General features: G+C 41.7%; 2 protein-coding genes across 2 annotated transcripts in view; both read left to right on the top strand.

Annotated features, from left to right (window-relative positions):
* The window catches only part of LOC133028014 (zinc finger MIZ domain-containing protein 1-like), a 111265-nt gene extending 104178 nt beyond the window's left edge, over positions 1 to 7087 (top strand). The window contains exons 15-23 of the mRNA XM_061095205.1: positions 503 to 713; positions 823 to 928; positions 1019 to 1179; positions 1276 to 1343; positions 1457 to 1525; positions 1608 to 1843; positions 1952 to 2109; positions 2447 to 2845; positions 4021 to 7087. Of these exons, the coding sequence (XP_060951188.1) occupies positions 503 to 713; positions 823 to 928; positions 1019 to 1179; positions 1276 to 1343; positions 1457 to 1525; positions 1608 to 1843; positions 1952 to 2109; positions 2447 to 2845; positions 4021 to 4128 (1516 nt within the window). The 3' untranslated portion in view covers positions 4129 to 7087. The remainder of the gene's footprint in view (positions 1 to 502; positions 714 to 822; positions 929 to 1018; positions 1180 to 1275; positions 1344 to 1456; positions 1526 to 1607; positions 1844 to 1951; positions 2110 to 2446; positions 2846 to 4020) is intronic.
* Positions 7088 to 10545: 3458 nt separating this feature from the next.
* On the top strand, positions 10546 to 14235 carry ppifb (peptidylprolyl isomerase Fb). Its single transcript, XM_061094722.1, has 6 exons — positions 10546 to 10742; positions 10875 to 10905; positions 11384 to 11472; positions 11559 to 11655; positions 12380 to 12455; positions 13772 to 14235. Exons 1-6 carry the CDS (start codon positions 10593 to 10595, stop codon positions 13905 to 13907), a joined length of 579 nt encoding a protein of 192 aa, XP_060950705.1. The 5' UTR covers positions 10546 to 10592; the 3' UTR covers positions 13908 to 14235.
* Positions 14236 to 14512: the final 277 nt, after the last annotated feature.

Genomic DNA, 14512 nt, shown 5'->3' with positions numbered 1-14512 from the left:
TAGAAAGTCTACCACCTGTGAGAGCTTCATAAAACAGTAATTTCTTTGTTCCTATTCCAGTGGCATCCTTTTGACCACTGCAGTTTTAGGTCTTTTATGTATCTTGTAACTGTTGAGGATTATCATTGTAAAGAAGGGGCTTAGCTAGAACATGTAGGAGCTTTTCCAGGAACCCAAACAGTAGTTTTCAGTCAAATTTAGGAAACATTTAGACAAAAAGTTATATAAGTAATATCCCCTGTAATCCCACAAGGCACTATTGTAGGGTCCATACTATTTTTCATATAATACAGTTATTGTTAAAATTATCCATATGCATATATTGGGAATATATTAGTATATTAGCATATAGCAGTGGACTTTCCCACAGTGCCAGAAGATTTTTCTATTCCAGACTTGGAGAAAATCCTGACTGGTTTGCTGCTGTTTTCCTTTATGTGCCACAGACTTACACTGACACCACTGAGTGATTAACATTTTTAATTTGCTTGCTTTTCTCCAGATCCGACCTGGAGCTGCAGTTCAAGTGCTATCATCACGAAGACCGTCAAATGAACACCAACTGGCCGGCGTCGGTCCAGGTCAGCGTGAACGCCACACCGCTCACCATCGAGAGGGGCGACAATAAGACCTCCCACAAACCCCTGCACTTGAAACATGTCTGCCATCCGGGGAGGAACACGATCCAGATCACAGTCACCGCCTGCTGCTGTGTGAGTACACACATCAACCAATATAAAGAGGTTTTTACAAATTCAGATACACAACTCACACAACCCAAGTTGTTGTTTGTAATAGTAACAGTGACGTTTCCTTCCACAGTCGCACTTGTTTGTACTGCAGCTGGTCCACAGGCCCTCGGTCCGCTCTGTCCTCCAGGGCTTACTGAAGAAGAGGCTCCTGCCTGCAGAGCACTGCATCACCAAAGGTATTCACACACGGACACATGTGACTCCCTAGAGTCCCGATCATTCTCAGAGATCTCGCTCACACATACTTCTCTCCTCCTGCTTTTCAGTTAAGAGGAACTTCAGTAGTGTAGCAGCATCATCGGGCAATGCCACGCTGAACGGTGAGGACGGCGTCGAGCAGACGGCCATCAAGGTTTCCCTCAAATGTCCGATCACCTTCCGGCGAATACAGCTTCCAGCGAGAGGCCACGACTGCAAACACGTTCAAGTAAACACACTCATACACAAGCCGATGCCTATAGGGAAAACTATTGTTAATATGGATTATTAAAAAATGACTGTTCTGTCTTATCTGTTCTTTCAGTGTTTTGATTTGGAATCATATTTACAACTAAACTGTGAGCGGGGGACATGGCGATGTCCTGTATGCAAGTAAGTTTATCCTGTTTGGATTCCTGGCAGTATTTGTCTTTTATAGTTTTTCAGTGTAACACACGTAACTGTTTCTTTAAGCATTTTAAACCCTGTCGCTCTTCTCTCCTCAGTAAAACGGCGTTGTTAGAAGGACTTGAAGTGGACCAGTACATGTGGGGAGTCTTGAATGCGATACAAAAGTAAGTTAAGAGGAGAATCTTTTTTTAATTAGAATTATACTTCTTGTATCTTAACCATTTGTCTTTATCTGTATTTCACCAGCTCGGAGTTTGAGGAGGTGACCATTGACCCGACGTGTAGTTGGCGGCCGGTGGCTATTAAATCTGACATCCACATCAAGGAGGATCCGGACGGACCACTGGCCAAGAGGTTCAAGACGATGAGTCCCAGCCAGATGATCATGCCCAATGTGATGGAGATGATAGCGCAGCTCGGCCCCGGACCCTCGCCGTACCCGTCTCAGCAGGGGGGCAACAACAGCGAATATGGCGGCCAAGGTATTAAACAGTTCAAATACAGAATGCATCTCTGACTAGAGTTGAATATAACTAAAAACTATACGAAATGTTCGCAGGTTTCTAATGTTCTTTATTTTGATATGCTAGGTAACAGTTACCACGGGAACTTTGACTTCCCTCACGGCGCCCCTGGTGGTTCGTCGATGAATGACTTCATGCACGGTCCGCAGCTGTCTCACCCGCCTGACATGCCCAACAGCATGATGACCCACGACAAGCCACTCTCCCACAACATGCCCGACTCGGTCAGTTCTGCCTCATTCATATTGTCCTTATACGTTTTGCAGACGTGACAGAGTGCTAGCCGACAATGTTGAAGTATTTCTTAAAAACGTATAGTACAAGGACCATGTTGAAGAAAAAAGAAATTCCGAGAATAAAGTCAGAATTTTGTAAAATATAATGTTGTAATATTCTCGTTGTCAAACAGACTGGAATCTGTTCTGAATGTTGCGATGGGGATTTTTCACTTATTTTCATAGTTTTTAGACATAATGAATCATATTAAAAATGGCTGATAGATTTATCAACAAACTAAAGAACCCTAGTCTGAATATTTCCCCCCTCCCCCTCTCTCTGCAGTTACCTCACTCTGCCGGCAATGACCAATCGCATGGTCCACTGCAGCAGAGCTTACATTCGTCTCCACACCCTGGCAGCCAATCAGGGCAGCACCTACACCACAGCGGACCTCCCCTGCCCTCGCGACTAGGTCCGCCTTCTCAGCAGCAACAACAACAACAACAACAACAGCAACAACAGCAACAACAGCAACAACAGCAACAGCAGCAGCAACAACAACAGCAACAACAGCAACAACAACAGCAACAACAGCAGCAACAGCAGCAGCAACAACAGCAGCAGCAGCAACAGCAGCAGCAGCCCGGCCCAAACAACCATCCCCATGGCGACCTGAGCTTCAACCCCTCCAGCAGTTTGGACAGCCAGTCTGGGTCGGACATGCCCGAGCCATCTTTAGACGTGAGTCCTGACCAGTGTTGCCACAGTTACTTTGAAAAAGTAACTTAGTTACTTTACAGATTACTTGATTTTAAAAGTAACTACGTTAGATTACAAGTTACTTTATTAGTTACATTCAGCAGCTGCAGACAACACCCCCGCCGCCTCAACATAAAAATGACAACCGGTTTTGCCAACACTCACTTTATAAGAAGTGCATTTTTAACAGTAATGTGTAATGTATCTCCTGACATTTTAAGTTGAACTTAAAAACTATTTCCTGAAAAAATACATGTTTTTATAAAAATAAAATAAAGACAGTCTTTCTTGACTTCACTTAACATAAATACTTGTTTTTATAAAAAATAAAAGAATGACAATCTTTCTTGACCTGAAATATTTAACTGTTAATACTGTAATGGAAAAACGGACTACTTGTGATGTACATTGTTTATAAATGTAACTTTTCAACATGTTTTATGAACATTGTACCTGTTGTTCACAGCATTAGAGAAGCAAGGAGTGGTTTTACAAAAAGCTGTTCTGTGAGACAGCCCGGCATTGACAGTAGTAGGGATCTTGTTTATTATGGCACGAAACGAGGGCTTTTCGCAGAGGCTACATGAGCTCACTCCCAGAGACTCAAGAAGAAAATCAAATATATTGTAACGGACTGGGTTTATGTCTATGTTTGGATTTGACGTATGTTCAGTAAAACACTGTGTTGAAGGAGCGTTCTGATATCCTGAGGGTCAGTGAAGGGGTCGGGGTGGGACATGTGACTGTTTGGACCAATAGGATGGCGTTGTTGGGAATGTCAGGCCCTCATTGGCTGCTTGTGTTGGGGATGGGGGGGAATGAGGAAGTGAAGTGTTGTTGATGTGTGCAAGTGACGGAGTAAGAGCAAGAAGTGCATGCACATGTTCGTCTAGATGATAATAAAAGTAACAAAAAGTAGACAAAATAGTAACGCACAGTGACTTGGAGGAGTAACTTTAATCTGATTACTGGTTTGGAAATAGTTACGCGTTAGATTACTCGTTACTGAAAAAAGGGGTCAGATTAGAGTAACGCGCTACTAAGTGGCGCGTTACTGGCATCACTGGTCCTGACCAACTGCAGATGTTTTAAAAGCCAAAAATCTTTGTTAACCTGTCTTCTCTTGAATACCAAAGTTTTGCCCTTCTCCTCCACAGCTCCTCCCAGAACTCGCGAACCCAGACGAGCTGTTGTCCTACCTGGACCCCCCCGATCTCCCCAGCAATAGCAACGACGACCTTCTATCGCTCTTCGAGAACAACTGAGGCGATTCAGACACACAAAAACTCTTCTGACCGCCTGCAGTTTCCCTTGGAGCCCGGGCCGTTGGCTCAGTACTTGATAAACACAAAGATGCACTCCCTTTCTCTTCTTCCTCTTGTACAGTTTTCATTCGCCAGCGCAGATTTGACTGAAAGAGGCTCGAGCTCAAAGACACAGCGGGATGCTCATCCCGCGGCGGCACCTTCTGAACTGTGCAGCTATACTCAGTTGATTTTTTTAACGCCACACACAGGTTGTATGTGTGCACATTAGATACGTGCTGTAGCATTTTTTATCCATGTTTTGTTTTCCTTTTGAGAAGAAAAAGGAATTAACTGTAAGGAAAAAACCCGGAAAATTACAGGAAAAACCCTGCGCTCTCTGGCCAGTGTGCGTTCTGTCCATGTTGGTATTCCAATCGGAGAGGCCACAGCTTCCTGGTGTCACAGCTCCATTCCCCCCCGACTGGTTCCTTAGTCGCACTGTTTCGTCCGCCACACATCATTTAAAAGCACAAGGGATTTTGGCAATGCAAAAAAAAACAATTATCAGTCTGTACAAAAAGAAGAAAAAAAGATCAGTTGGATCTGTGTAAATTTGTCTGTTTTTCTAAAAAAGAAACATTTTGCTCTTCTGCCAACATTTAAAAAAGATTTTAAGAACGATCGGCTTCCACTTTGTCTACAATTGTAATACATACATATTTTTGTCAAAAAGAGATATATCCACACTTTTCAGAAACTCTGAGGGTTAACAACTGGAACAGAGAAGAGTTTGGCCCCACTGACAAGAAAAAAAATCAAAGTTTATATCAGCAAACACATCCTTCTACATATTGTATAGTCATCCTCCTCCTGTACGGAGGAGTGATTTTGAATGGAAATGAAAGGTACAACGTGAGAGGTTGGGGTTCCTGTGACGATCCTGCTGCGTTTACTGCTTCCTGTTCTATCTCCTTCCATGCCCTTTGCTCTGCATGAGCCCCAGTGTCGCTCGGGTCAGCGTTTTTTGCAAAGTTGCATCTCTTTCCCTGTTAAATGATGTGCTGTTTAAGTATTCTACAAAAGTGCATGTGTGCCAAGCCCTTGTCTAGTGCTGTTCCAAGTGGTTAAAAAAAAAAAAAAAAAAGATGGTGTGGTTTTTTATCAGTTGCTGTTTCCACAACTCTTTTGTTTGTACGTTTGTTTTTGATTTCTGTCAGATTTAGTATGATTTATTTAACACTAACACTGAAGGGATAATGCTGATGTCAGCGATACATTTATCATGTATTTGCCGGATATTCTGTATTATATGTATTTTTTTTTGTTTTTTCCTTGTTTTTTTTTGTTTTGTTTTTGCTGCATAATTAAAACTATCCACAAATCTTTTGGGAAACTGCTCAACATCACCAAAGTTGGAGGGATGAGAATGGAGACGTTTGTGTTTGCTCGGTCCTGTGCAGGTCTGCGATGTGTGTGTGTGTGTGTGAGAGAGAGAAAGAGAGAGAGAGTGTGTGTGTGTGTTTGTGATGGTCGGTAATGTTGATTTCAAAGATATAGGAGAGGACAAATACGGTTTTATCCATCACTGCTGTTGAAGAAGTGGTTTCTAAAGGCAGTATTGGCGCAGACCTTTCGCCACGTTTGTTTTAATTTTCACTTTCTGAGAAGAGTGCTGTCCAGTATGCAAATGTATTATTTTTTAAGAAATGCTATTGTACTGTAAATATCATTGTGAATATTTTTGTATCATCTCGATAATATTTGTCCTTTTGATCATTAGTCGTCCAACGTATCCACATAATGCTCCCCAGACTCCCACCGGACCACTGACTTCTGTTTGTAACCAGCATACGTCAGCTGTCTTGCCTCCTCGCCGTCGGGGGGGAGGCCAGTCCAAACGTCTCATAAGCTATTTCCTGCGGGTCGTTGTGCTTTCTCGTCACTTTCCCTCCCAGTGCACTCTGTCTCGCACCCGTCTGAACAAGGACAGGTGTCCCGCTCGTCTGTGGTCTCTCCCCCCCTCCCCCTCTCTAACGTCAGCCCAGGGTCATCGTGTCGCGTCACTTTCAGTTTTCACACCTCAACCTCTGTTTTGAAGCAATATTGTTCTTCCACGCTCTGATGTGTTTTAATTTGAAAAATCCTCATGAACTTTGATGTTGACATCAGTGATACGGCGCAGCAGTGGTTTCAAAGGATGTGGTGTCACCTGGCTTTCAGTGTAATTAGTGAGCTATGTGAATATGATAATTGTTGCTAATTGTCGATACACAGTGGTATTTTAAAGATATATCACAACCATATTTTAAAGAAATTCATCATATTGTTTATATTTTTGTTATAGAAAAATGTGGCTTTTTAAAAAGCACGAGACCATATACATTTGTATGCCCCCTTTCTTTTGTTTTTGGTAAATTATTTTGTACTGGTTTTCATATTGATCTGTAAGGCTAGAAATCCAATTTCTTTCAACTGTAGCGTCGCGCTGATTCAACTTCTCTGGTTTTTGTCTAAACATGGTTTTAAATGTCGTTTTAAGAAATATTGTTTGTTTGTTGAGTCGCACGCAGACGTCAAATCAAAAGTCTTGTAACAATTCGTTGCTACGTTTTCATTTTTTCTGAATTGAAACTCTCCATCCATCCCACGGAAGCCATGGTTTTGTCTCGAGCTAGCCAGTTCGGTGTATTAGGCAGCACCCCAAGTCTGTAGTTGCACAATCACAATAAAGGGCCATTTTCTGGGGGACGTTGTTTCGAAAACAGAAGAAAACACAACACAAAAAAATACAGAGAGGAAGGGCACGTGCGTCGCTCTGGCCGGGAAAAGGATGTTGAGGTCAAGGCTGAGTCCAACGTCCCGAGAATGCCTGTATATATGTAAATGACTATAGAGACATGTGAACAGAAATGTATTCATTTTCCCTGGGAATGTGCATTGTTTCTTCAGAATAATAAAAAGCTTGCAACCCCCTCTACTGGAAGTGGCTGAATATGGAAAATGAAAACTTGCTAGCTAGCGTCTGTGGGTTATCTCAACATTTCGTTCCCTCTCTGTAATATGCTTTCACCTCTTTTCGTTCGGGGAACAGCGACCGCTATGTGTCACATGTAATATTTAGCCTACGTGTTCTAGTCTTATCACCTGCGTACTCTGAGTACTAAAGCTGAAAAAAACTATGAAAAAAAACGCTGTTACAAAAAAAACGCTCGGTGGGGGAGGGGGGGAGGGACAGGTCCAGAAGATTGTAACCAAATCCATAGTTTGTACAATTTTTTGATATCATGAACAATTGGAGAAATGATCCAATCGAAGGTGATTCATGCCACATGGCCATTGTCTCTATGTTTGTACATTGTATGTACAATCATTTCATATTCTAAGCTGGTCAGAAAATAAAGGAACTAATTGTGATTTTTAGTCTTGCAGAACTGTATGTAGTTAGATGATGTGACAACCTAATATTTATCTAATAAATATGTATTCAGATGATACTTGAACGTCACTGTGGTCTTTTTCTTTGGCGCTCCTCGCACTGGGCCCGTCCACAACTCCCCACAGGCAGCGTGTAAATTGCCTTTAACTCCGAGCAGAAGGTGTAAATTACCGTCGTCAAATTTCATTCACATTTTGATTAACAGAGCTTAAAGGCAGCTCGGCCTTATGTGGGGACGTTAATTAACATCAGAATAAGGGAGACGAAGGTTGCGGACCTGCTCTTAGGAATTATGTTGAGCAGTCGGGATGCAATCTGTCGGAGGAAATGAGAAATTAAATGAGTGGAAAGGAAATCAGAAGAATCGTCCTGTGTTTTGTTCCAGACTGCAGTGGGACTCGGTGTAGTGATCCCAGCATCCTCCTGAGAAAATATCATTGTTAAACATTTAACTTTCTATCTAAAATTTTGTCTGCACCTATATATATTTACCTTTACTTGAAAAAAAGATTCTTAAACAGGATCTTCCTGGATAAATGTAGGTTAAATTAAATAGTTGAGGGGCGGCAAAGTGGTGCAGTGGTCGGCCCTGTCACCTCAAAGCAAGAATGCTCCTGGTTTTCTAATCCACACCTTTTTTCGTGTGGAGTTTGCATGTTCCCCCCGTGACTGTCTGGATTTTTCTCTGTATACTCCAGCGTCATGGACAGCTTTAGTTAATCACAAGCTGCACAAACCAAGCAAGAGCAGCAGAGGAAGCCAGCAGCCAGCAGGGGGCAGCCTCAGGACATTACATGGAAACAAGCAGCAGCAGACTGTGATGACTTGAAAGGCGTCACAAGACTAGTTTGGAAACTACTGGGTTATTCTCTAACAATAGTTTTTTAAAGCATGTTAAATCCTTCAGTATCTAAAATCCCAAAAAATAAAAGTAACTTTTAAGTAAGGTAGTAAAGTATCTTCGTGCCGGCAATATACTGAACTCTTAAAATTGGCAGGATTTTAATCACCTATTAATTGCAAAATATATTACACTATGTCAATTTAAATTGATTAAATATAAAAAAAGAAAATTAAATTAAATTAAATGAATAAAAATTTTTTAAAAAACTGCGCGCGCAATTCCTGCGCAATGGGCTTCTGCGCAGGATGTGCGCGCGCAGTTTTAAAAAATTTTTTAAATTTAATTTAATTTAATTTTTTTAATATATTTAATTTGACATGGATATGGTTCATTTTTGTTTTTATGTCTCTGTCGCCTGTACCAGGAGCCGCCCCTGCTGCACGTGGCCAAAACTGTGGCGTTTAGACGATAATGGATTTGAATCAAAGTGCCCAGAGTGAGCCAAGAAAACAATCCCCACCCTTTACACTGCCACCAACAGCCTGGACTGTTGACACAAGGGAGGCCGGGTCCGTGGATTCATGCTGTCGATGCCATATCCTGACCCAGGCCATCTGTGAGCCTCAGCAAAAATCCAGATTCACCAGTGCAGCCTGTTTTTCTCCAGAGTTCGTCTCTCCAGTGACCTCTGCAGCCTCAGATTTCTGCTGTCGTCTGGCAGCCGGACTGAAACCTGACATGTTCCTCAGCTGCTGTTCAATATGTCCTGATGCTTTTCTGCTCAGCACAGATGTAACGACTGGTTATTTGAGTAAGCACAGACTTTCTGAATTCAACTCCTATGAATCGTATAAAGATCAAACCATAGTCAAAGTTAGGGCCAGATTGTGAACAATGAACATACACCAAATCTCTGGTGATGGAGGTTTTGGGTCAATGTTATAAATATTGTTTTTGAATGTACAAAATTATAGATGTGTGTTGACTTTTTTTTAAAAGGCACTGATGACAATTATTATTAAACCTCTTCTCTGTTAAATCATATACTGATAATACTTGTTACTCTTTACATTTTGTGTAGTTCTACATCTATATTCAAATTATATAAATTGTTGCCACTGTTATATATGTCCCCTTTTATAATGATTAAGTTCACAATGTTATGTACAATATGTTACCCGCGAGCCATAGACTGTATATAAAAGGTTTCAGCAGGATTTGATGTATTACAATGCTGTGACTTGATTGGCTGACTAGATATGGAATACAGGAAGTGATCTGCGCTTGTGACACACACATGACTACTATATTTGAATCCCGTTTCTTTAGCCCATACTTATTTTTGAAAGCAAAATAAGAACGCCGAAGTCTTAATTGTAAATTCATCTTTGTGTTTAACTATTAGATGTACTGGTAAATATCTGCAAATTGCATGAAAACGGAAGAAAACAACAAAAATGTGCAGATTCTCAAGGAAGTTCTGATGCGACTTATTCCTCTGACCTCTAAGGAGGTTTATTTGTCCCGGAAACCGGATGTATCCGAATCCGAATCAGAATCAGAAAGTATTTATTGCCAAGTAGGTTTACACCTACCTGGAATTTGCTTTGGTTATTGGTGCATACAATGAACATAGAAACATAAAAACACAATAAATACACCACACATAAGAAAAACAATAGTAATAATAATAAAAAATAATATATATTTACTCACTATTTACTTCTTATTTACTCACTTTTTCTAATATTTATACAAGGTAGCATTTATTTAGACATAAACATCTATATAAAAATATATAAAAGATAAAAGATATAAAAAAGTGAAGTAAAAGGTGAAATGCACAATGCCCAATGCAAAAAGCAAAACAGTGAACAGTGTCAAATTGCAATAAGCAATGTAATACAGTGTAATATATATAATATAATAAGATGTTTTAATTGAACACATCTTAGGGGTAGTTGATATTCTAATTTATAACGGTATTTTTTCTTCATATATATATATACTCATATATATCTATGTATACACACACACACACATATATATATATGCACAAAAATGAAATTCTTGAGCTACTTTGTGTGAGCTGTCGCGATATGTGGAGAAGACGTAGTCCCGGTTGTGTAAGACACCACTTCCGGGTTCCCTGCATGTGAGCCTCGTCCTTGCAGCTGACCGGTGTCCTCTCTCCTCACCACCATGCTTCTCTCCAGCAGAATCAGGTTCTGCTCTCTGGCCTTCACCACCGCCCGGCTGTGCAGCTCCGGGCCGGCGGCGGCCAACCAGAACCCCACGGTGTTCTTCGACATCTCCGCGGACAACCAGCCGCTGGGAAGAGTCACCATGGAGGTGAGTGGACCAGTTCAACGCCAGCAGAGCTACTGGTGACCTCCGGCGTGTTGGTGACTTCTGCTTCTTCTTCTTCTCTGTGTCTCCATGCATTTTGTCATTCATTCACTGTTTATTCATTTCACTCTGCAGCTCAACGCCGATGTTGTGCCCAAAACCGCAGGTGAGTAAAACTAACGGAAATGATTTCTTATCTGCATGAGACAGTTTATATTTTTAAGTCCTATTTTAAATCTAGTAGTAATATGCAGTAGTTGAATAGTAGTAGTATGCAATGATATCTCTGTGCATCAATCTATCTGTGCATATATCTATTTATCTATTTAAGATGATTCTTAATGCTCATGTCAATACTGTCCCAGCAGCACATGATCCGATATTAATGTGTGTTATTTATGATTATTAACTTAACTTGTGCAGAAGTGATGGTACATTACCACGTCTGTAACCTGCCCTTTACCAGCTGTTTCTCATGGGGCTGGAGATAATCTGGTTTATTATCGTGTGGCAGCCAAAAACAAACTCCACTTAACTATCTGCATATTGCAAAGCACACAAGCCAGTGGCTGTTATTCCATTGAGCATGGGTGTTGTGTGTTCACCTGTGTGGATTCACTCTGACCCAAACTCTCCCGTCGTAGAGAACTTCCGGGCGCTGTGCACGGGGGAGACGGGGATCGGTTACAAGGGGTCGATCTTCCACAGGGTGATTCCTCAGTTCATGTGCCAGGTAGGCTTCCCTCTCTCTCTCTTTCTCTCTTTCCTGTGTGTCCTTTTTAAATTGTCCAGCCTTTAATTCCAGTTGTGTGTTTCCAGGGCGGCGACTTCACCAACCACAACGGAACTGGAGGGATATCTATCTACGGGCGGAAGTTTCCTGATGAGAACTTCAAGCTGAAGCACACTGAAGCAGGTGATAAATCTACATCCCCCCTGTTTCTTTCTGTGTACTCTCTGACTGGGAGAAGGGAAAGCAGCCTGGTCTGTTTATTCCAGCATTTCCGCTACTTGTGGATTTTTTCAGGAAAAGATGATTATTTTAAAGAGGCGTTTTCCAGATGTGGACAGTCTGGGAATCTGATCAGTTGTCCTTCAAGGTCTGGAGAATTTAACAGAACCAAACTGGGATGTTATTATCACACAATGTATTTTCCAAACGTGAATCGTACCTTCAAGCCGAGGCAGCTTCAGACAAGTATAAATTAAAGGTCGTTAGGGCCCTGGGGACAGGGCAGGGCACAGCACAGTGTGATATTACAAGACGAGTACACATGAATAGCTCTGGAGGGTTTTTTCTAATAATTATGAGCTGGTAGTTCTCCTTTATTCACTGTGCAAGGTTCAAAACCAGTCTGGTGAACATTTGAGCCATGAATAAAAACAGGAGTATTAAAGGATCATATAAGTATTTACAACACTTTATTATATTGCATGAATGATCCGTTGTACATATACCCCATGTTTCTTCCTACTCACTCCTACCAGCAGGTGGCAGCATTGTGTAAATAGAGTACAAGTAAAACCTCAATAGTGAACAATGTGGTTAAAATGATAACAGATGTCTCCCAAAGTTGATCTTTGTAATTTACTGAAAGTTTAAAATCACTCCATTCTCTTGTGAATGTGTTGCCTTGCAGGGATCTTGTCCATGGCCAACGCTGGACCCAACACCAACGGATCCCAGTTCTTCATCTGCACCGCTAAGACCGAATGGTGCGTACCGACAAATACTCAAAGGTTATAGAGTGCGAAGTGTATTATAGTTCAGTGGTTCTCAGACTTTTCAAGTCCTCAGGCACCAGTATCATCAGGTTGGTGCCACATTACTCACCATATGATTATTTTTTTAACGTGCTTTCTCACTTCAAGCGCAAATGAGTCACAAGGAACATGAAGAATGTTTTCTCTTATTTCACTTCCACTGAACTTCCGTACGTGAAGCATGAAGACAATTTCACAAATAAGACTTTCTCTCACTCAATAACATCCATTTTGAAGCAGCTCTCATCAGTGATGCAGGGTTTTATTTCTTTCTCCACAACCATCTCTCAAGTTGAGAATCACTTTTCTTCTTGTCCTCATACAGTGTTTAAATTCATCTGTGTGTCACTGTCTTCACAAAACTGTGCCAACAGGCTGTCTGTGTAACTGTAGACAATTAGCAGGGACAACAATACTCAACTTAAAATACACAACCTTTTTAACTCTGTGCCTCTTTTATCAAATGACAATTTTCTCACATTTCTGAGGTCTGTTCCTCCTGCACAACACATGTGGAAGCTTAGTCAGATTAAAGTCACAACCAAGGCTTTTGCTTCTGGCAGATTCACACATTAAATCACTTGTAGGGTTTACACAGAAACACAAAACATCACGAACAGAACCACAATACTGAGGATTTGAGCGAACAAGGAGGAATTCCTGTGATTTCTTCTGTGACCAGGAAAAGTAACTTGGTGGTGGCAGCGTGCCGCTCGCAGACTGAGTCTCAGACCACATGGAAAAAGATAATAGCTACCCTGATGCACTTTTCATATATTTAAGGTTGAGTAACAGGGATCTGAAAAGAAAAGCACTTCAATCTACTGCCAGAGGCTTTTACATGTATCAGCAAGAAACCGTGGTTCATGTCAGAGGCTCCTCGCTAACACTCACATGCTTATGAAGAGAATAAAAAGTGATAGAGCAAAAGTATTAAAGGGTCCCAGAGCACTTTTCCCACCAGGACTTCAACATCTGCTACTTTTAGCATGCTTGTTATTTTAATGTTTTTTTTTAATAGTGTCCACTTATTGGTAAAATGCCGTTTCGGAGGTTTTTCACTTTCTTGGTGGCAGCAGTGAACTCTCCTGTTACAACATGAGAGCAGAATAAAGAGCAGATTCTTAATAACACCTAAAAATAGCACCATAGTCGCAGGAATCGTGGCATCACCCAACAAACGGCCGCAGCTCAAACCCGGCTGGGCGCACCGCGGATCGTCTCGCTGCACGGGGCCGTGATAATAAACTCGCTGTTTCTTCCTCCAGGCTGGACGGCATGCATGTTGTGTTTGGCCGCGTGAAGGAGGGACTGGACGTGATCAGGAAAGTGGAGTCCTACGGTTCACGGAATGGGCGAACCTCCAAGAAGATCACTATCACAGACTGCGGGGAGCTCAAGTAGACGCAGGCGAGCGGCGGACACGGCCCCCCCGGCCCCCCGCACCCCCCAGTCTCATCTCCTGTCATTTCAATGTGAGGGTCCGAGTGAAACGGGCCCAGTCGTGGCTCATGGTGCTGTTCCTCTTTGCTGACAGTAGATGATCTCAGAGTTTTACCTTAACTCTGTAACCACTGATGTACTTCACTGTGTCTCGCTAAAAAATGTGAACTTGTATTATAGAATGCAGGGATCTGCTGTTTATCCAGAGGAAGCTTTTCATTAATAAACTGTATCGGAAAAAAGCCATTTGTATGCAAAAAAAAAAATAAAAGAACAAATTTTTTCTTAATGTGTGAGCTTGTTCTCTGCATCCGTTTGGACACAGCGTGAACCAGATGTTTAAACATCAGAAAAACACCCACAGGAAAAACTTGACACTTGGCTGAGTTTATGAATGAAAGCTGTGCCCGTTTATTGGGTGAAGGGCGAATGTTTTATATCAGCAGCTGTAGAATGAGATCAGTGTTTAGTCTTTTTATTTTTTTTTCTTCCTCCTGCGTTTCTCATCAGCTTCAGGCGACTCGTGATCTTATTTCACTAAGTTTTCTTCTGCTGAGGTCTGTCCT

Source organism: Limanda limanda, chromosome 21 (genome assembly GCF_963576545.1).
Source record: "Limanda limanda chromosome 21, fLimLim1.1, whole genome shotgun sequence".
NCBI lineage: Eukaryota > Metazoa > Chordata > Actinopteri > Pleuronectiformes > Pleuronectidae > Limanda > Limanda limanda.
Note: the sequence above shows the minus strand (reverse complement) of the source record. Positions and strands in the feature narration are given on the sequence as shown.